The sequence below is a fragment of the Lepidochelys kempii genome, chromosome 6 (assembly GCF_965140285.1).
Source record: "Lepidochelys kempii isolate rLepKem1 chromosome 6, rLepKem1.hap1, whole genome shotgun sequence".
NCBI classification, from domain to species: domain Eukaryota; kingdom Metazoa; phylum Chordata; order Testudines; family Cheloniidae; genus Lepidochelys; species Lepidochelys kempii.
Genome location: NC_136385.1, coordinates 93,533,379 through 93,556,261, shown reverse-complemented (window position 1 = coordinate 93,556,261; position 22,883 = coordinate 93,533,379). Strand labels below are relative to the sequence as shown.

The 22,883-nt window shown below is 46.9% G+C and overlaps 1 protein-coding gene across 1 annotated transcript; it reads left to right on the top strand.

Moving 5' to 3' along the window:
* The first annotated feature begins 53 nt into the window (after window positions 1-53).
* ALKBH1 (alkB homolog 1, histone H2A dioxygenase) lies at window positions 54-21,674 on the top strand. The gene is made up of 6 exons (XM_073349306.1): window positions 54-218; window positions 10,273-10,381; window positions 12,890-13,052; window positions 17,243-17,333; window positions 19,312-19,505; window positions 20,073-21,674. The coding sequence occupies exons 1-6, from the start codon at window positions 75-77 to the stop codon at window positions 20,494-20,496; spliced, it is 1,125 nt and encodes a 374-aa protein (XP_073205407.1). The 5' UTR covers window positions 54-74; the 3' UTR covers window positions 20,497-21,674.
* The last annotated feature ends 1,209 nt before the right edge of the window (window positions 21,675-22,883 follow it).

The window sequence follows — 22,883 nt, the reverse complement described above, 5'->3', positions numbered from 1 at the left end:
AGCCAATCAGATGCGAGCCGTCCGTCGGCTTGTGCTCCCGCGGGCGTGGGGTGTGAGAGGTTGTCAGTGCCAAGATGGCGGTGGCCGCGGCTGCGGCCCTGGCGCGGGAGGGTAGGGAAGACGCCTTCCGCCGGCTCTTCCGTTTCTACCGGCGGCGGGATCTGCGGGGCGGGCCCGACTTGCGGGCTGTAATTGATTTCTCCGCCCCGGGGGACCAGGTAACTGCGGGGAGTTGGGGGGGATCCCGGCGTCCGCTCCCGGGCGCCGGCCGCCGCTCTCGCCCTCAAGTCCCCCGTTCATCAGACCGACTGGCGCCGCAAGCCTCCTACGCGGGCACTAAGTGCCCTGGGAGGAACAGGAGCGTCAACTCGGCCCTGGGCTATTCACTGCGCTGCCCACCCCCAGCTTTAAGGAAATCGTCAGTTTGGTTCCCCTCAAATCATGAGATGGGCTCAAAACCGTGAGGTGCTAAAAACGCTGGGGCTTTGTCTTGGTTTCCTGGTTTGTGAGCCTTCATCGCTTTGTCAGGCTTTTCCCTGCTGCACGCACGCGAGCTAGAAACGTGTGTGCTCGAGGAAGGTGGAAATTCTCGTGTGAGGGCCTGACTCCAGGAGCTGGGGAAAGCGTAGGGTGCCATGTGACTTGCACTACATTCTGAGAATTGGCATCTCTAGAGGTTGCATGAAAACCTTTTAGAAGAGCCCATCAGATTTGTTTACAGCGTACTCCGAAGGGCTAAACTTTCCTCCTTTCCTTTTTATGTGTATGTTAATATTTCTATTCGCCTTGCTGGAAATACTTGTCTTGACTATTTACAGTACAAACAATGGTACTGTTAAAGCGGCTGCCCCAATGCAAACAAGCCAACACTGGCTCCTCAGGTTCATACAATCTTTTACCAACAGTAGTTGATCACAGTATCTGTGACTAGCATTTTTCCCATCTGCAACAGCAGATTTATGGATGTGTGTTCTTCACATGGGAGTTGTTTTCAGTGTGGTGGGCTGGAACCTCATGGAAAACTTTGAAATGCACCCAGCTAGAAATCCTTTTCCATTACCTATTAATCTCTCTGCATTTCTAAAGCACCATACTAGGTATACATAATCTCTTAATATGATCATATTCCTCTTGGGTTTTTTTTAATTGTGTATTATTAAGACTATTTGAGAAAGGAAGCTGTTTCCTTAAGAGCCAATCTATCTGCTGCTTATTTCCTCCCTAAATCCAGCATCTTCTATCTGTGGTAGCACAATTAGCTGATGTAGAGAAACACGTTAAGAATAGAGGATGACAACTTCAGGGGAGTAATAAACAGAAGAGGCAAATAAGCACTCTCTCTAAAATAACATAGTCCTTTTCAACTATGTAAGAGAAACATGCTGCATATGACCCAGGATCAACAATTTTTGTCTACAAACCTGGACAAGTTTAGTGGTCCTCCCATAACATTGTGAAGAGCACATCCTGATCGTAGGAAGAGCTAGTAATGACCTCCAGATTTAGGTTGCCTAACGCTTTCTACTATAAAAGATTTTTGCAACCCTTTTTTTAGAAGCTCTAACACCTCTATCTCTAACACCTGCTTTGGAGGATAGAGTTAAAATTCAAAATGATCTGCACAAACTGGAGAAGTGATCTGAAGTAAATAGGATGGAATTCAAGAAGGACAAATGCAAAGTACACTGCTTAGGAAGGAACCATCAGTTTCACACATACAAAATGGGAAATGACTGCCTAAGAAGGAGTACTGTGGAAAGGGATCTGGGGGTCATAGTGGATCACAAGCTAAATATGAGTCGACAGTGTAACGTTGTTGCAAAAAAGGCAAACATTCTGGGATGTATTAGCAGGAGTATTGTAAGCAAGACACAAGAAGTAATTCTTCCGCTCTACTCCATGCTGATTAGGCCACAACTGGGGTACTGTGTCCAGTTATGGGCGCCACATTTCAGGAAAGATGTGGACAAATTGGAGAGAGTCCAGAGAAGAGCAACAAAAATGATTAAAGGTCTAGAAAACAAGAGCTATGAGGGAAGATTGAAAAAATTGGGTTTGTTCAGTCTGGAGAAGAGAAGACTGAGAGGGGACATGGTAACAGTTTTCAAGTATATAGAAGGTAGTTATACAGAGGAGGGAGAAAAATTGTTCTTAACTTCTGAGACTAGGACAAACAGCAATGGGCTTAAATTGCAGAAAGGGTAGTTTAGGTTGGACATTAGGAAAAACTTCCAAATGGTCAGAGTGGTTAAGACTGGAATAAATTGCCTAGGGAGTTTGTGGAATCTCCATCATTGAGGATTTTTAACAGCAGGTTGGACAAACGCCTGTCAGGGGTGGTTTAGATTAGTGGTTCTCAAACTTTTGTACTGGTGACCCCAACTGGTGACCCCTTTCAGATAGCAAGCCTCTGAGTGCAACCCCACCCTCACTTGTAAATTAAAAACACTTTTAAATATATTTAACCCCATTATAAATGCAGGAGGGAAAGCAGGGTTTGAGGTGGACACTGACAGCTCGTGACCCCCCCCCCCCCATGTAATAACCTTGCGATCCCCTGAGGGGTCCTGACCCCCAGTTTGAGAACCCCTGGTCTAGATAATACTTAGTCCTGCCTTGAGTGCGGGGGACTGAACTAAATGACCTCTCAAGGTCTCTTCCAGTTCTATGATTGTTGTCATCCAGGAATAGTTAATAGGCAGACCATGGGCCAAATCCAGACTGCCAGCCACTTTTGAACGGACCCTGAAAGCTATTTTTTTATTATCATCATTTGTTTTTTTTATTACTTTCTCTGGAGTCTGGACCTTGACTATACCTTGACCAAGAAATTTGGACCTTGACAAAAAATAATTAACTACCCCTGCTGTAGTCCTTTGAAATTCAGCAGGAATGAAACCCTCAGGCTACAGAAGTGACTTTTCTTTTCTCCATGGAATACTGTTGAAGTTTCAGATATAAACTGTTAAAAAAACACTATTTAATCACTGTGACTTTCACTGCACAGGAGAATGTTGGCAGAATGCCAAAACAGCTGAACATGAATATTTTTAAGGCCAGGCTCACACATTGGCTAAAGCAACAGCATACATTTTTCTGGGAACAGGAGCTGCTGGAGTAGCTTTCAGGGGTCAAAAAGCCCGGCCTCACGCTCTACCTCCCACAATGCCCCTCCTGAGAGGAGACACATTACCCCAGCAACTTATCCCCTTTCTGGTGGCGGTTCTGCTTCCCCCAACTTCCTGGGTGGGAAGGAGAAGGAAGTCCCACAATGACACCCCCTGACTGTTCTTCAGACCTACCACAAAGCCCCAGCTATCCCTGCCTTGCTTTGTGGACATAACATGGGGAACAAAATCTATCTGTCTCTGCAGGGACCAAGAGAGAAAGCCAGATTGGGCTGTCAGACCCAGCATGTGGCACCAGCAGCCCATCTACCCTTCTTGGATAGCAGTCTTCTGCTGCCAACTAATGTAATTAGTTCTGTTTAAGTCAGGGGTTCTCAAACGGTGTCAGCACTCCTCAGGGGGTCACGAGGTTATTACATCGGGGTCGTGAGCTATCAGCCTCCACCCCACACCCTGTTTTGCCTCCAGCATTTATAATGGTGTTAAATATACAAAAAAAGTGTTTTTTTAGTTTATAAGGGGAATCGCACTCAGAGGCTTGCTATGTGAAAGGGGTCACCAGTACAAAAGTTTGAGAACCACTGGTTTAAGTGTTAGAAGTATGTGTTGAAGCTTCAAGGTTCAAGCTCTACTAATGAGTCGTGATGTGGGGATTGTTGCAGTTTTACTTATTTTATATTTTATCTTTTTCCTAAAACAAACAAACAAAAAAAAACCTAGAAAATTACACTTTAAAAAGACTACATAAAAAATGTTATTTAGGTTGCATAGTCAAGCAATTTAAGTTAGAAAATGCCAGATTTAAAATTGTCTGGGCCATCCATCATACCAGGAGAAGGAAGCTCGATGCGGAGGGGGAGGTTACTCCACAACTGCAGGGCCTATTTCTGTTCCTCATCCAGTCATGTCTCTAGGCACAGTTCCTCTGGACAGTGTCCACTGACTTCGTAGACGCCTTTGTGAAGCAGTGGGCTCTGTTGGAAGTTCCCCTCAGGATCCCTGCTTCTTTACCTCTGACCTGACCCTTGCTCCTGTTTTTTTCATTTGTTATGCCCTATAATCAAGTGATGCTCAAATCCAGTGGTTCCTCCCTATTCATTGAGGGGGAGGGCCTTTAGTTTTGGGCAGGCCTACAGCCACCAATCCCCAGTACTTCAGATATTGCACTCCTTCCAATTCCTGCAATAAATGAGGTTGGGGCACTGCAGACAACAGCCTCTTCTACTTGCACTACCCTGATTCACCCCTAGAAGAGGTCTGTACTGTGCACTGAATGAGGCGGGGTCCTGTGGAAAAAATAGTGTGAGATTAGGTAATTAAAGACAGTTTTGTAATGCATTTACACCAAAGGACCAAATTAAGGTTGCACAGGCAACCTTCATTCTGGCATCTCCTAACTTTTGAGAGCTTGCTTATGCAACCTTAATAATACTCTTAATATGGTTTGTGTTTGTGTGTAATGTCTATATAGAAGTCCTTTCAAAGTGTTTCTATACCTAGTAGGCTGTAAGACAAATGGTCATAAAATCACATAATTTTTATTGCTCTCTTCCCCCAACATAATTTCCAATATGAAGTTCTAAGATTGCATGACCTGCTAGTTAGAGATTAATAAGAACATAAGGATGGCCATACTGGGTCAGACCAAAGGTCCATCAAGCCCAGTATCCTGTCATCTGACAGTGGCCAATGGCAGGTGCCCCAAAGGGAATGAACGGACAGGTTATCATCAAGTGATCCATGCCGTGTCACCCAGTCCCATCTTCTGGCAAACAGAGGCTAGGGACACCATTCCTGCCCATCCTGGCTAATAGCCATTGATGAACCTATCTAGCTCCCTTTTGAACCCTAATACTTCATACCATTTGAAAACTCTGATTCCAGTCTGTCACGTACTATAAAACATTGTGGTTTCTAGCTCTAGTAGTTCTTGTAGCGTGGCCATTACATCTTAATTACTGTATTATTGTATGGACAAAACCAAGCTATTAGTTAGAATGATGTGATTTTTTTTTAAGGTCCATTATCTTACAAGCTGCCGTCTGTAGAAACAAATGTGTCCAAAAGCACTGCTAGACCAAGGCAGCCCTGGTGGTTTTAATGTGTGATATCTCAAAATCCATCAGGGCTAGAAACAAATGCACTATGCCTTTAAAAGAAACTGAGATTCCACATACATCATATGCTCATAAGCCTGGGATTTTTCAAAATAGCAGACTTTAAAAACATAAGTGGTTTTCAGCCTAGCAGTTCTTTTTAGGCAATGGTCCAGTGCTTTCTCCTGAGGGCATTCTGCACCAAAAAATTAAAAATTCTGCGCACAATATTTTAAAATTCTGCAAATTTTATTTGTCAAATAAATGTGGAGGCTCCAGCATGGCATTGGGGAGCACAGCTACTGGCTGCACGGTGGTGGGAGATCACTGTGCAGCTCCCCACCCCGGGGCATGGACTCAGTAGTGAGGCTGCACCCAACCCTGACACAGCGCAAGGACCGAGCCTGCCCCAGAAACACCCCAGTGCCTTGTTCCTCCATGTCAGGTGCACCAGGTGTAGGCAGGCAGGATCCAAGTGTGGAGGGATTTAGTGTGTGGGGGATCTAGGTGTGGGTTGAGAGAGTTCTCTGTGGGGCAGTCTGGGTGCAGGTGGCTCGGGGGGCATCTGGATGCATAGGAGCTTTTGGGGGGCTTCTGGGTGCATCGGTAACGAGACCCTGCAGGGGGACCAGGTGAAGGGGCTCAGGTGTAGGGAGGAGATGGTTGGGGCTCAGTGTCGGGGGGGATAGAGCTTGGCAAGGGAGTCTGGGTGTCGGGGGCTCGGTGGGGTTCCAAATGCTGGGGGAGTGGAGCCCAGTGGCGTGGGGATCTGGGTTCAGGTGACTCGTCGGGGTATTCCAGATGTGTGAGGGGTGAGGCTCGGCAGGAGGGTCTGGGTATGAGGGGTTCTGGATGCATGGGTTTTGGGTGGATGGGGGAGCAGCTCCCTGTATAGGGATCCCTCCCACTGCAGCTGAGGACTGATGGGTGCAGGAAGTGAGGTGGAGGGGAGAGTTTGCAGAGCTTCCTGCAGCCTTGGGAGAAATCTGGGGGTGGGTCTGACCCAGCCCCAGATGCTGTGCAGGGGAGGAGGAAGTCCTGTCTTCCCCAGCCCAGCCAGGACTAGCAGCTGAGCCCAGCACAGGGAGGAGACACCAGCCGGGTGCTCCCCAGTCTTGCTTCCTGCCCCAGAGTGATTTACCTCTCTGCTGGCTGCCCTGGGCACCCAAAACATACTGCTGGGGAGGGTTCCATGACTGCTCTTGTGGCTTCCCTTTGCTTTCCTGTCAGAAAGTCATTTTTCTGTGGGGAAGCAAAGAAATCTGCGGGGGACATGAATTCTGCACATGCGCAGTGGCTCAGAATTCCCTCAGGAGTAAAAGAGATTTGGGTTCTTGCTCTAATCCCTTTTCTCAGGTTTCATTTCCGCCCCCATACTCCATCCCTACCGTATTCTCTTTCCTATTTCTCTCTTTGCCTGCTATCTAACAGCGAATCTTGCTTAGCTGCCAAGACAACTCTATGCCTTGCAGCAGCGCCGTGAGCCTATGACCAGAACAGCATCTAAAAGCAATGCCTTCAACAACCCACTCCTGATACAAGTTTGACAGATCTTGATTGGGTGATAAGATCATGTGCTGAGCCTGTGTTTTTCCTGCAGTGAGGCTGTAAGTCACACCACCGACAGAATCTGCATTTTCTGTTTGTGGTATTCTTTTCCCTTTCCTCCCCTCAAAAATGACAGATAATACCATCTAAAACAGTGGTTTTCAAACTGCAGGTTGCGACCCAGTACTGGGTCACAGAATGTAAGGCACTGGATCACAGTGGCTCTGGTCAGCACCGCTGACCGGGCCATTAAAAGTCCCGTTGGCGATGCTGCCTGGGTAAGGCAGGCTAATCCCTACCTGTTCTGACACCGTGCTGCATCCTGGAAGCAGCCAGCAGCAGGTCCGGCTCCTAGGCAGGGGGCCACAGGGCTGCCCAAAGTGGGAACCAGCCACTGGGAGATGGGGGATGGGGGGGCAGTGTCTGCAGGTGAGAGCCACATGGAGCTGCTTGCGTGCCTCCGCCTAGGAGCCAGGCCTGCTGCTGGCTGCTTCCAGGGTGCAGCGCGGTCCACAGTGCCAGGACAGGAAGGAAGCATGTCTTAGCACCCCCGCTGACCGGGAGCTGCCCAAGATAAGCCCACGCCCCAATCCCCTATCCCACCACTGAGCACCCCCCAAATCTGGAGCCCTGTCCTGTACCCCAAACCCTCATCCCCAGCCCCACCCCTAGCCCTCACCCCTGCACTCCAACCCTCTACCCCAGCCCTGAGCCCGTCCCACACCCCAAACCCTTCATCCCCAGCTCCGTTGGGTCATGGGCATCAACAATTTTCTTAAACTGGGTCGCCAGAAAAAAAAGTTTGAAAACCACTGATCTAAAAGACTATTGTTAAAAGGGGGTTTTCCCTATAGAAAATGATACAACTAAAAGAACTAAGGGATATTATTAACGTGAAAACCTTACATTTCTTCTGCTTTGGCTGGTTTTCATTTTTCTGTGTCATTAATTTTAAAAGATTTGTAATGATGGTTGTTGCAACAGGAGTAAGCTACTGATAACTTGACACAGAACCCTGGAACACACTTAACTGTTTAATGTTGAACAATGAACAAGGGTTTCATTAACATCTTCTCCTTTTGTGGGGCGGCACGCGCTGAGACTCCCACTTATCAACACAATATGTGTTCTCCAGGACTTCAGTGTTCCCTCTAATTTTTTACCTCCATATGCGGAATGAATTTGTTATGTGCACCAATATGGAGGTTTGGAGTGTGGGAGCGGGCTCAGGGCTGAGGCAGAGGGTTGGGGTGTGGGCTCTGGGGTGAGGCTGGGGATGAGGGATCGGGGGTGAATGAGGGAGCTCAGGGCTGGGGCAGAGAGTTGGGGCACAGGGATGAGGGGTTTGGGGTGCAGGCTGCCCCGGGGCTGCGGCAGGGAGAGAGAACTCCCCCCAGCCCTCTCTTGCAGCAGCAGTTCGGGGCTGGGGGAGAGGCACCTCTCTCCGGAAGCTCTCGGGGGGGATGGTGTGGGGGGTTGTGCACCTCTCCCCGCTGCGGCAGGTCCACGCTGGGGCTGGTGAGGAGGGGCGCCTCTTCCTGCCGCAGCCCTGAGCCCCTCTGCGAGGCTTAATAGGCAGAAGCACAGCTTAGAGGGAACTTTGCTGCTGTCCCTTTGGGAAATTTTAAGCACTTCTAAGTACTGAAAGCATCAGCGGTGTCTGATCCATTTCTGTGTCTCTGTTCTGTCCCTACCACCATCGCAGGTTATTTGATATTTGGCAATGGATGTATTTTTTTTTTCCCCCATGGGCTAAAAATGTGTTGGATCTTCTCTTCAGTGAGGAGTGAGTGTAAGGCCAGACAGACTGGGCCAGATATTATACCTTTTGTTCTCCAATAAACTTCTTCAAGCAGCTGAGTTCTCTGATGATGTGAAATGTCTCCAAGCTGTCTTGCTCTGAGGTTTATTTATCTAATTCAATGCATGTAGATCTTTGGGCACAGGAGCAATTTCTATTATTCTGAAGAAAGGGCTGCAGCTGGTGTATTAGCAGCTTTTAGAGGCAGGAGCTGGGAAGTTTGTGGTGACATCCCTGGCTGAGGAAAGAACCTTCTCAGGCACATTCCACGGACAGGAGTCTCTGAGCTAATGACTGTTCATGGTTTGCAGTAATAAAGTTCCTTTTTATTGAGAGATGAGCAAACCAGTAAAAATGGTTAGGTTCAGGAAACTCCTAAATACCAAGGATTTAGTGTCCCCTGACACATTTCACTCAGATCTAGCTGTTTTCTATAGAATTTAAGATGTCACTAAAACAAAATGTTTACCTATCTGTAGGTATTTGTCTTTTGATTCAGAAGACTGTAAACTGAGGCCCTGTAAGCTTTGAGTGTGCAGTGAGACTGAAGCTCTGCCTAGGCATTTATACCGCATTCCTTGTGGAGTCTGAGTTGTTGAACTAAGGCTATGTCTACGCTACCGCTGTAAGTCGACCTAAGCTACACAACTCCAGCTCCATGAATAACGTAGTTGGAGTCGATGTAGCTTAGGTCGACTTACTGCAGGGTCCACACTACACTGGGTCAATGGGAGACATTCTCCTGTCGACTTACCTTGCTCTTCTCATTCAGGGTAGAGTACGTGGGTTGACTGGAGAGCGATCTGCAGTCGATTTGGCAGGTCTTCACTAGACCCACTAAATCAACCCCAGTGCATCGATCCGCAGAACGTTGATGGGGTGCTGGGGTAGTGTAGACCTAGGCTGAGAGAGAACATGATCAGTGAAACAATCCAAATTAGGTGCAAAGAATAACACTTAACCCTGTATCTGCTGATTCTGATACAAGAAAAAGAGAAATGTGTGGTCTGAGCACAGGATAGGGAACAATTCTACTACCGGTTCTAGCTCTGACTCACTGTGTAGCTTTGGCCAAGACATTTCATATATCTTAGTTTCCCTTTCTGATAATACTTGCCTACCTCCAAAGGGATTGTGATGAGTGACAAATGTTTGGAAAGTGCTCCGAAGGTGGAAAGTGCTCTGAAGGTGGGAAGTGTTATATAAGTGCTACGCATTACTATCGAGTGCATCTTGATGAATGTGTCACCACCAGCATGAGGTTGCAACCTGTGAATAGGTGAATACAGTAGCATTCTTTCTGGCCACATGTAATTTTTCCCTGCTGCCCCTACTTCTTTAAGAATGAGGGGTTTCCTTTCTGACCTATGATGTATGATAGAGGCTCTAGCTTCTGTTTGATTTGTCATATACTCATGCTAGTTTAACAATTTGATTGTGCTCCTGCAAGTTCACTAAGGGAATAGTTCTCTGGGAGCATTCCTATCACTAGAGTCCCTGAGACACTAATACACTACAGCATAGCCCCACATAGTGCAGTAGAACTCCTTCCTGACTTACATACATAGCAGGAAAGACTCCCATGCTCCTATTTTAACTTAGTTGAATATAAATCAGATAAACTCCATCTGTCTATATTTGAAGGGGTGTCAAATCTTTGCCCTGTTCACTTGCCTGACTTTTGCTTCTCTCCTGCCAGGTGGTCAGCTCTGACCTAAGCATTTCTTCAGTCAGGGATCAAGATGCTTACAGAGCAGGATTGCGGCCAGTTAGCCAGTGGAAAGCCTATGGCCTGGATGGCTACCCAGGTAAGTGCATCTGACTTCAAGACAAAACATGGCCTTGCCACCTCTGATTTAGTTGTCTCCCTCTCTTGTTCTCCCCACACTGTACTCTGTGGCCTTACTGCCCTGGCTGAAGAATTGATATAGGTCTGTCTGTGTATGATAGAAGTTGTAGCCCAAGTGCAGGAGGAAGAGGAACTGATTTAGAGCTTTGAAGTTTGGTATGCATGAAGAGGGAAACAGAAGAATAAACTGAGTTTTTTGAGCTGTACCAACTCCACCTTCCATCTTGAGACTGGAAATCCGTTGACGTACCCTGTGACGATAATCTTGCATTTCCATAGTACCTTCCATCTCAAATTTCAAATGCTACAGGAATAATTTCACCCATCACTGAAATGCAGTCACCTCTGGGATGAAATGTCACTAATGTTCAACCATGCACAGCAACAGTGCAGAACAGCTGAGCAGAGTAAGAGAAAGGGAATCCCATCTCCAGTTGAAGCTGTCAGTGGAATTTCAGGAGACAGACTTTTCCAGGAGTTAAATGGAGACTAAGAGACTGCAGATCCCAGTAACTAAAGGCTTCTTCTCGTACTTCTGTTGGGTGTATGTCACCTGTGACATACATTCAAAGTGGCTTATAGAGCATAACTACAGTTACTGTTCTTGAAAACTAGAATTCCAGGCTTACTGATTTCTCTGCTCTGGAGCTAGCCCACCATTTTTGAAACTGAGATTGCCCCAGGAACCAAATGACAAATGAACTAAATGAACAGGAGGGTCAAAGCTGTAAAATCAGGGAACCAAAAGGGGACACCGAACAGGGACCTTCCCCCCCCCCCGCCCTTCCCCCCAACAGCGACTACTGTTCTTCAAAGGTGTCTAAGGGGTTAGTGTACACTTCCCATAGGAATTCTGCTCAGGGCTGCGATTTAACAAGGGACTGGAAATAGGCCTCACAGTTGCAGAGCATGCTCCTCCACCCTTCCTCCCCCATATGTAGCTTCCTTCTCCTAGTTTGATGGTGGCCATCTTAGCCAGCACCATACGGATGTTGATGAGGAGGTCTTGTGACTTTGTAGAGCTATGGATGGGGTGTGAGGAGATGTGGGAAAAAGTGCAGCCAGAACCTCAGTAAGAGGTTTTGGAGGAGCCAGAAGAGGGGCTGCAACTTGACACAGTCTATGTAGATGTGCACCAGGCTCTCACTTCAGAAGGGACAGGCGTTGGCAGATTCCTTGAACTGCACCAAATACATGCGTAGGTTCATGGCTCCATGGAGATACCACCAACTAATGCCGTCAGCAGGCCATGAAACTAGAGTGAAATACAGACTGGCCCTTCAGGTTCCTTGCCCTCTGCAGGTGGCAACTGGTCCTGCTCATTCTCTAGCCATGCCTGTCACAGGTAGACTAGTCTCTGACTCCCCTGAAAGGACCAGCCCCCATGACATGTGGATTCTATTCCAAGTTTTGCTGTGTGACCTAGGATAATCCCCATCTAATGAAGTGTAATTCATGTATGTTGTAGAGCGCTTTGAGAACACCTGGTATAAATCTATCAAAGGGCAAAGCAGTATTATTATTATTCTGTTCCATACAGACGCCAGCAGAATAAAATTAATACTTCTGGTGAGGGAATGTCTTGTAACCAAAGCTGTCAGAAGGCAGCCCCATGATCTGGAGGGTGTGGGGGATTGAGTGGAATGAGAAATAGTATACTAATAACTTGAGAGCACTTTTTCTAAGATAGTTAATTTACTGTTGAAAGGCCTATAAGATGTGCTGGTAGGAGGTTTTTTCTGTGCCTTTACTACCTCTTTCATAAAGCTTCAATGTAAGTTTGTATCCCACTGAGACTTTCAGCCTTGCTGCTTGTCTTCATCTGTTTCTGATTTTGTCTCTGTTTAACCTTATATGTCGTTAGAGTTCAAAAGAACCCAGCTGAACAAATCCTGTAAACTTCTTTTGCTTTCTTTACCATATTGATAGTCCTGGAGAGATTCTAGATCCACATGACAGATATAACGTGGACTGGTGGCAGGGAAAGCGTCCCCTGTGCACCTTGCACCCACCAGTTTGCCTCAACCCTGACATGGCAAGGACCCCTTCTCTGGTTTCAGGGCTGAATTATTAGGGAACATTCCAAGAACTAAATCTTATTCAGCCCAGAGAAAAGGAGGCTGTGAGGAATATTTACCTGCCCACTCCAGCCACCTGTAATTAGTGGTTAGACTGGAACACTGTTTCTTCTCCTGTCATTGCTTTTTCCTCACACCAAAGCTCCACTGTCTCCACTGCCAGCAGCCTTAGTGCCTACAGTCCTTTACTTTGGGCAGAATAAACCCACTGGCTATGGGATTAGTTTGTCTCTTTTTGGTACTTTGGTAACAGACTTCATCCACCCATGCATAGAGTCAGTGCTGGAGCACATAAGAGAGTTTCTCAGTGTCCCTCCAACGCTAAGGGTTTAGAAAAATGGATGGACACCTAACTGTATTCTTTTTTTTCTTTTCTACTGTATGGACAGGGTTTATTTTCATCTCAAACCCCTTTCTTCCGGGCTGCCAGCGGCACTGGGTGAAGCAGTGTCTCAAGTTGTACCCCCAAAAACCCAATGTGCGCAATCTGGACATGCACATGGCTGCTGAGGAGACCGTTGATCTGTGGGGGCAGAGCCAGGAGCACCTGAGGTGAGTCCTGACTGTCCGAATAATCTCAGATTACCAAATAAAACCAGAAGGATTTGGCACCTAGCTAGTGGAATTTTCCCCCACGTCAGACTGGCAGAGACCCTGGGGTTTTTTCGCCTTCCTCTGCAGCATGGGGCCTGGGTCATTTGCAGGTTTAAACTAGAGTAAATAGTGGATTCTCTGTAACGTGAAGTCTTAATTGTGATTTGAGGACTTCAGTAACTCAGCCAGAGGTTAGAAGTCCATTACAGGAGTGGGTGGGCAAGGTTCTGTGGCCTGCAATGTGCAGGAGGTCAGATTAGATGATCATGATTGTTCCTTCTGGCCTTGAAGTCTGAGTCTGGTATATTTGCAGGGGATGGAACTGGCAGAATATTGCACAAGAAGAAGGGTTTCACATGGTGGTATGGACTTGAACATCTTAAATTCAAGTTAGGTCTTTGCACTGCTTGGTGTGCACCTCTGCTAAGCCTCCTTCTTCCTGCCCAGGGAACAGGACCCTCCAGTTGCTATGAATCCATTAGACGGTGACAAGCGTGTAAGTAGGATAACCGTTGCCTCTCTCCATTCTCATGCTAGAGATCAGGGGCTGTACCACAGTGAGCCCAGGCAGCAGGGATTGTGAGGTCCCTCTAAGCCTTAGATTGGAGCCAGTGCTCTAGAGGCGAAAAGCCTCTTTCCAAACTCTCTGAGCCTGCCAGGCAACCCGCCTCACACTTCCAACCTGGCAGTGAGTGTCCTGTAGGTGAAAGGCTCCACAGCCCATTCCTAGAACCGCTTGAGCCAGCCAGTCTTGTGTCTCACCTTCTAATCTTGTTTTGATTCCAAAGGTTCCATAACCAGGAGACAGTTCCTGTAACCAGTTTCCTTTTGTGTTCCTCCTTGCCTGCAAACCTGTCCATTCCCTCTCCCTTCCAGAAGATGCGCTTAACATTTTATCAAGAGAGCAAAAATGCCCTGCTGTATTGAAGAGGTGGAGAGCCACTGTAGCCCCATTATGAAAGCAAAATGCTTTCCCCCTCATTCCTTCAAAACTGCCTTGAGAAATTGCTTCTCTTTTCTCCTGGGGTTCAGTAGGAGGAAGGTACTGCAGTCTAGAAATGTTGTATTGTAATGCAGTTCCCCTTTTACCCTGAGAGGTGAGCCCTCTTAAGGCACATTTGCAGAGTGCTGTAATGGAAACTTGTCTTGCTGCTACCCGTGCTGTGCTGATCCAAGGGTAAGTGAAGTATTCCTGGCTTTTTGTTTCTGAAGTCTTGGCTTTTACATTTCTGCTTTCAATATAGTATGAAAGTTGCTTGTCAAAATCTGGTCAATAGTGCCCCCAACCCACCAGGTGAGAGAACTGGGGTGCCACTGTGACGTGGCAGGACTTTACTAGGAGCATCCTCTGCATGCACAGAGAGCAATCAGGACCGGAGGTTAATTTTCAGCTGATGCTGATTCAGCTGAAAGCAGTGCTGCAAGAGTGTGATGCCTGAGAGAAATGTTAGCACTTTTAGTAAGCACTCACTTGAGAGAACGAGCAAGCAAACTGATGCGTGGGCACTTTCACTAGGGGAGAGCGAGTGACCCAGCCAGCTCATCTGTCTTCTTGAGGCAAGGGCTTTTGGGGGTGCAGAGAGAGTTGCTGGATTAAGGAAGGACCCACCTTTAAGGTTGGGCACACTTTTAAGATAGCTGTGGATGCAGGAACTCCATGCTCTAGAGAAATCTTGGCGTTCCCACTCCCTGAAGGCCCCTGTCAAGCACTCATCACTGGCAAAGGGGAAGTTGGGTGTCCTCCTAAATATTGGGAACTGCTCGCAGTTCCAGAGGGCTTAGTGCATTCCTCCGCCATCTTTCTGAGGGAGTTCAAGTTATAGTGGCAGTTACCACCAGGGGATTGAGGAGGAAGCTGATGCCAGCAGGAAGACTTGGGCTTTGGAGCATAATACATTATATAAGAGTACATAAACCAAAAACCTTGAAACTCCATTGCCTCCCCAGAAGAACCATCAGAAGCCTTTTAGCACATGCAACAGTCAGGCTTTTAAAATATGAGTGAATTTAGTGCTATTGAAAGAGAAGAATTAGAGCCCTACTTATTCCAAGCAGGTTCTGTTCATGCATCCTTGCATATCTTTGCCAGTGCATCTCATTCCTGACCCACAGCCCTCTCCTTTTCCAGTTCTGAGCTCCTCCCTCTCCCAGAGCTGTGCTTTGATGCATCTCATGCATGCTCTGTAGTTCTCCCTGCTATTAATTAACTGGGCACCCCGCATAGTTCTGCTAATGCATTTCAGTTTTAACCTGTCGGCTCCCTGCTATTTCAGTTTTGTTCCCCTTCCACACACGCAGCTCTGCTCTACTGATACCTCTCAGTACCTGCAGCACCCCTGGCTATTCCAGTCCTAGTAATTTATCATTTCCAAGAGTATGAAATATCACCTTCCTCTCCACAGCAACCACTTGTGAAATTACACATAAAGTATTAAGGCCTCAGGGCAAATAAGCTGTTGAACATGTAAGAAGTGAAGATCGTGGTGTCACAGAAACACCCCTAGCGTTGTAAGAAAAAACAGGTGAAGGAAAACATTGAAAACGGAGGTTCTAGTAGAATTGTTTTTTAATTGCACATGTTAAGTTCTCCTTGAAGTGCACGGGAGTCGTAGCTTCTCCCTTGAAGTGCAGTGCCATGTGCCTCTAGGCTCCACTGGTTACTCAGTCCAGCAGATATTTGAAAGTTACTGTATTGCTGCATTACAGTAACTGCAGTTCCCAGTATTGTACCTTGAAGAAGGAAACTGGAATGGGAGCTGTGGAAGTTGGCCTTTAAAGACCTGTCCAAGGTTCAGGCTAGAAGCTGTGCTCCTATCTGCAGATCGGTCGTTTAGAGGGCAGAAAAAGTGGAAAGGCAACAGCCAAACATTGAAGTTTGGGTCAGACTTGGCAAAGGCAGCAGAAACAGCATGCTTCTTGTTTGCTAAGAGAGAAGGTGTATAATTGGGTTAACAAGCTTATAACTGAAAGCCAACCTTCCTGGCGCTATTATTTATCAAAATGCTTGGATACAGATCCTCTTTCACAGCAGAGCAAACAGTAATAAAATAAAGAAAGAGGAGCTGCAGATGCTGGGATAAATGACTGGGAGGTGTTTCATCTGCATGCAGCCCCCTCCATATTTGCCACTGACATGCTGTTATGTGACTTCTTACAGCTCTGCCCTCTTGTGAATCCCTACAGGCATCCCACCATCTCCTAGCGCAAGAGAACATTCCAAGAGGCTATTCCCCTCCCTATCCCTCCATCCTTTCTCAGCCGTGGAAGAATACTACTCTGCTAGCTCAGGCCAGTGGCTCTATCTGCATTAGGGCTGTCACTTCAGCAGACAGTTGTGTCACAAGATGGTGACATTTCCATTCGCAGACTGTCTTCCTTAGAAATACTTGGGGAACTCTCTTTTTGTCCTGCATGCCAGTCTGGATGATTGTCAGCAGTATTCTAGAATCATAGATATTACAAGATGGAGCAGACTTGTTAGTTCATCCAGCATATATCTCACAGCCAATGCAGCATTACTCCTTCCATGACGTCTTCTGGTCACAGTCTGTCATCAACTCTTCTTGTAAATGCACCAAGCAACAGAGAATCTATCCCTTCTCTTTGGTGACTGTTACACAGCTGACCCATCTAACTCACTGTCCTCTAGTTCAGCCTAAATATTCTCTTTCTGAATTTCATCCCTTTTTTCAAGTTATACCCCATGTGTTGCCCTACATAATTCTTCCTCCTCTTTTTTTGTTTACACCCTTCAGATGTCCATAGGCTGAGATGTTCCCTCCCCACATTAGCTGTAGTTTAGCCAAGCTGTACTTATTTAGTTTTTCCATACCTTTTTAAAGCTACTCCTTCAGTCCATTGATCACCTCTGTTGATCCCATGATAACTCCAGTAGCTCCTATATCGAAAGTGAAGTGGTGGCAGTTTGTTCCAGGCCCCTACATTTTGTACAAATGTCATAAACTGAACTTTCACAGCAACTGCGCCAAGGAAAAGATTTGGGCACTGTAAGTGAAAGATCCACTGTGAGGTGTTTAATATGCTGTTTTATGGATGAATGTCTCCCATTTCTACATGCAGCAATGTCAGAGAATGTCAAGGAAGGAAATAAATTTCCTTTCTATTGTCTCTTTAATTTTGTCTTTTAGGAGCAAAGGTTCCAGCAAACGGGAGCCCAGAAGTTTACTGGAGAAGCTACGCTGGGTGACTGTAGGTTACCATTATAACTGGGATACCAAGGTATTTGAGGGGAATCACTCTTTTGTCTCTCCTTTTTCCTGCATGCTCTGAATGGAGGGTGCAGTTCTATCAGAAAGGGAGGGGAGAAGGACATCCCAGAATGCAATGGCAGTGAAATCTGTATGTTCCCACAAGGCTCTTTCTCAAGGAGGGCCTTGAGCCAGAGCTTGACTGCATGGGAGTTTAAATCCTATGCTTGTGTTGGGGATTTAATGGCAGATGTGTGAAGCCATGTGTCATTTCCTTTGGGAGGTAGTGCAGTGGGGCACATCTGGCCTGCAGGCCTGATCCTCTGTTCAGAGTATCTCTTCCTCACTGAAAGGAGGTGGCCTTTGAAACAGTGTAACTTGGTAATTGGACATATCTCCTCATCTTGGGTATGTGAAGGTGGAAACTACTTCTGAGGGCAGGTCTACACTACAGTTTAAGTCGATATAACTTAGATCACTTAGGGGTGTGAAAAAGCCACCCCTGAGCGACGCAAGTTAGTGACCTAGGCAGTGTCCACACCAGCGCTATGTCGGTGCGGGAAGACGCTCTCCCACCGACATAGCTTCCGCCTCCTGCAGAGGTGAAGTAATTGTCCCAATGGGAGAGCTCTCTCCTGTTGACATAGAGCATCTTCACACTGTGCCGATATAGCGCTTCTAGTGTAGACTAGCTGTAAAAAGACCTTTCCTCTTGGTAAGGCGTAGAGGTGATTGTTGCTGGGGTGGCTGTGAACTTCAAGCCTGAAGCAATAGCAAAGCCTCGCCAGCCAGCAGGAATCATGCGGTTATTGAAGATCTCGGAGACAAAAATGGCCTTTCTAATCAGACTCTCAATCTGAGGGAGGCTGGGAGAGGAATGCAGAGCAAGAGCACAGTCTATCAGCGCGCTGCAGACACACTTAGCCAAATTACCTGCAGCCTTATCTGTACAGAGTGAGCCTATTACTGAACAGCCTTAATGAAAGTGCCTCTGCTCCCTCCTGGTCTCCCCTGTCGGAGATAGTCAGTGAGGAACGGAAAAGTGGAAATGGTGGGGTTGCAGTTCTCTGTTTTATATTTTTTGTTCAAAGAGGAGGCAGAGCTAGTTGGCTCTGGGCTTTGGTGATGGGATACTCAGAGCCTTTCACCTCTAGGTTCCCAACCTGAGGTAATGACTAAATAGGTCTTCTCTGACCGCTGCTCAGTAGTCATAGAATCATAGAATATCAGGGTTGGAAGGGACCCCAGAAGGTCATCTAGTCCAACCCCCTGCTCAAAGCAGGACCAATTCCCAGTTAAATCATCCCAGCCAGGGCTTTGTCAAGCCTGACCTTAAAAACCTCTAAGGAAGGAGATTCTACCACCTCCCTAGGTAACACATTCCAGTGTTTCACCACCCTCTTAGTGAAAAAGTTTTTCCTAATATCCAATCTAAACCTCCCCCACTGCAACTTGAGACCATTACTCCTCGTTCTGTCATCTGCTACCATTGAGAACAGTCTAGAGCCATCCTCTTTCAGGTAGTTGAAAGCAGCTATCAAATCCCCCCTCATTCTTCTCTTCTGCAGGCTAAACAATCCCAGCTCCCTCAGCCTCTCCTCATAACTCAAGTCCATGTAAAATGTTGAGTGTCTCAGTGCAGTTCCTAGTGGCCTCAGGTCTACCACCTAAATCACCATATCACATGGCACTAATTAGCATGTATGTCTTGTGGCGGTCTCAGCACAGACCCAGAGTTGAATGGGCTACTGCGCCTGAATTTATTTCATCCCTCCAAGGGTGTTCATCCAGAGCAGGGTGTGAGGGACGTTTGCCTTGCTGCTTCCCGTGTGTGACCATTCTGGAGTAATATAAGATGTCACTCTCCAGCTGTCAACCCGGCGCTAGCATGCAATAAACTGTAAAACAAGCCCCCGAGTTCTCACTAAATGTTTTTTAAAATTGATTTTACTGCTTTTGGGTTCTGTTTTTCCTGAGCATTTCTTTTCTCTATGTCCTCCCTTTTCCAGAAGTACTCAGCAGATCACTACACTCCTTTCCCCTCAGACCTTGCTTTTTTGTCAGAGCAAGTGGCTGCTGCATGTGGCTTCCAGGGCTTCCAAGCTGAGGCAGGGATCCTGAACTACTATCATTTTGATTCTTCGCTGGGAATTCACGTGGATGAGTCTGAGCTGGACCATTCTCAGCCTCTCTTATCATTCAGGTGAGCTGGGGGAAGGGCTTGTGTATTGTGGAGGGGCAGCACATCCATTTATCTTCTGCTGAATGCATGTTTTTGTAAACTGACTTAAGGTTACGGGAGACCCATGAAACTTAGTGCCAAATTGTCTGTTTGTAACCTTTCACCTCCAGAGGCTTGAAGAGCAGGGATGCTGTAGGTCAGGAGTGAGGTGCATAAGCAGAGCAGTGCATGAAAAGGGCACAGGCTTTGAATTACAGTGGATGCTGCTCCTCAGGATTGTGGGGCACATCAGCAGAGTTGGAGACCCAAGACTGGAATAGCTGAATGGCAGGCGAGTGCTGAAGGGCAGGAATGAAATCCATCAGCAGAGCTCCTGCCCAGCTTAAACCAGTGCACAGTTAGTCTGTTTTATGTGCACTAAACTTAAAGTTGTAACAGAGGGTCCATCTGGCATATAAAGAGGAATTTAGCTGATTAAAATCCTCCTGTTTCTGCACATAATTATTATTTCACTAACTGAGCTTTCCCTTCTGTGTGTATTTTCTCTCTCTCCTTTTGCCCCCACCCGCAACCTCTCATGCTTCGCAGTTTTGGACAATCCTCCATATTTTTACTGGGGGGCCTGAAGCGTGATGAAGCCCCGACAGCCATGTTCATGCACAGTGGGGACATCATGGTAATGTCCGGCTTCAGCCGCCTGCTGTACCATGCTGTCCCACGGGTCCTCCCAAACCCTGAGGGGACAGCTTTGCCCTTGTGCCTAGAGCAGGCATTCCCCTCAGACTTTCCTGACCGCTCAGTCATTGAGCACTGCTCTGAAGAGGACTGGCAGATCTGTACCAAGTATTTGCAGACTTCCCGCATTAACATGACCATCAGACAGGTGCTGCCTGTGGGTCAGAGCTTTCCAGATGAGTCCAGGAGAGACAAAGAATGGGATGCAACCTCTGAAAGCTGTTACCACCAGGAGGATAGTGAAGTCAAGCGGCACAAACTCGATACAGACAGCTGAGATCTGGAGACCACTCTTGGGCCTTTGGCTTGGACTGGGCCAGTAACCTCCCAGGTGGGGCAGATGCTTCAGGTGACCATATGGAGTTCCATCCAATTGTGGAGGGAATAAGGGACTCCAGCAGAATAGTTGTGATCTTTAGCGCTAAAATGGTGGTGGTGGGGAAAGGGGAGGGTCTGTGAAGCGGAGGAAGGATGCTCATGTAGCCAAAGTACAGGGGTGGGGACTCGCTTCTGTTTCCAGCTTTGTCATGAAATTGCGATGTGACGTTGGGCAAATAACTTCCTCTCTGTACCTTAGTTTCCCTATCTGTAAAATACCCCCATCACAGGGATTTCGAGGCTCAATACATTAAAGCTTGCTAAAGCTCTTTGAGATTCTTGGATAGAAGGTGCTAGCAAAGGGAAGGGTGTGATTGCTCTTATGTTAAAGTATTTGATTTACAAAGCCCAGTTGAAGTGCACTGCTGATCATGCACAAGTTTGAATGGCAACACGTGTCTGAATGAGCATCTGCTTACTGTGCTTTTAATATGAGGCCACATCTGCAGCTCATACTGACTCAGCTCTCAGAAACCAGAGGCTACCCTAAACATGCTCTGCAGAAGGCTTGCTGTATTAGCTGGAGTCCTGCCCTCTGACTCTCTGTTTACACCCCACAACCTGCAGCAGAGACTCATCTCATGAGTAGAACTGGGCTCTTTTAAATACCTCAGAGTTTAGAGCACAATAATTAGGGCCAGGCTTCCCTGGAATACCTACTGATTTCTGTTCAGGCCTCCTCCCCATGTCCCTGTGACTGAGCCCTAGACCCTATTCTGTCAGAATCGATCCCTCTAGTTGTCTGCAGAATGTGGTCTCTGCAGTCCCTGCTTGGCTCCTTTAAGGAGCAGCATGAGGAGAATGGCTTACAAGCAGGAACAATGAAGTTGTAAATTAAGTACCAAAAAAAGAGATTAATCAGTGACTATCGCTATTGCCAAAAGGTAATTGTATTTAAACAAAATAAGGAAAACACTGGCTTCTGTGCCCATCTTCTTTAGGACTCAGACCTTCCTATCTGCTTTTTAATGCAATTTTAATTGTTTGAGGGCAACGCTCTATCCCAGGGGTATTTTGTCATGCTTTCCCCATGAATACACTTACTCTGTTTTTAAATTAAAGATTTCTATCTCTCTTGGAGAGTTTTTTTTTTTTCTTTTCTTCCGTATAGTTACTTTTCTGTATTGTTAATGCTGATGCATCCCTCTTGCTGTTTCCTTCAGGGTTCTCTTGGATGTGCTAACCGTGCCATCCACCAGCCATGTAAAAGGAACCCTGCATAGGGCTTCAGGGCCACTTGGATTATATGCTTGGTTTTTTGTTGGGCTGCGTGAGAGAGGTGCTACCTTCAATGCCTCTTGGCTAAGTTCAACTCCAGCATGGATTTGGTATCTCTTCCTGTTGTGGAACGACGTCTGATGTATTTATTAATTACAGAACAAACTCTTCAGACCAGGGACTGTCTTTCTTTGTGTGTGGACAGTGCCTTGCACAATACCAATACATAATATTGGTGGGCTCCTGCAAATGGATGGATAAGGGGATTAGATGGAGCTTTTCTATCTCTTACCTTTGTGGTGCTGCACCAAAAATGCTCCCCAAAAGTCTTAGTCCTTATGGACTTAACATTTTCCTCATACGTAAGTCTTGGGGGAGCAGAGGCTGTCATGAATAAATGCCCTAGTGTGGCTGCATGAAAACTAAAGGTCTGGCATTTGAATAAGCCCCAGAAAATATTAGAGAGCACATTAGCAGCATCTAAAGGGCAAAATTCTTGCTCTGTTTTGTAAAGGGCTAAGTTAGAGTTCATTGAGGGCTGAGAATTCATAATGAATTCACTACTTGCTTTGATCTGCATTAATCCAGATCTTTGCTTCAGTCTTGAGCATTCCAGTCATAATATGCCCATTAGCAACTGGAAAAGTGTCTAAAATCAGCTCTGTCCAAGTTTAGAAGGTGAGTGTTACCACTGATCTTTTTACGGACTACGCCCAGGTCGATAGGCTCAAGATGCAGATGATAACCCTTGTCTCCTCTGGGTGGAAGGGGAGACATTCTATTTTTAAACATTCCCAGCATAGGTGTAAATCCAAGAAGTCTGCAAGGAGAGCAGCAAAAGTCCATCTGCTCAGCAAACATTGAAAACTAGATAGGACAAATCCCTAATGCAGGGGACTCAAACACGCGGGCCGCCTGCGGTGTTATTTTCTGCGGCCTGCCAGCTCCCCGCGGCCTCCCCAGCATTTACCTAGAGCGGCTCCGGCCAGGCACGCACTGGGGACAGGACAGGCTCCCTGCCCACCCTGCCCCAGCACCGCTCCGGGAAGCCACTGGGACCTGGGGGAG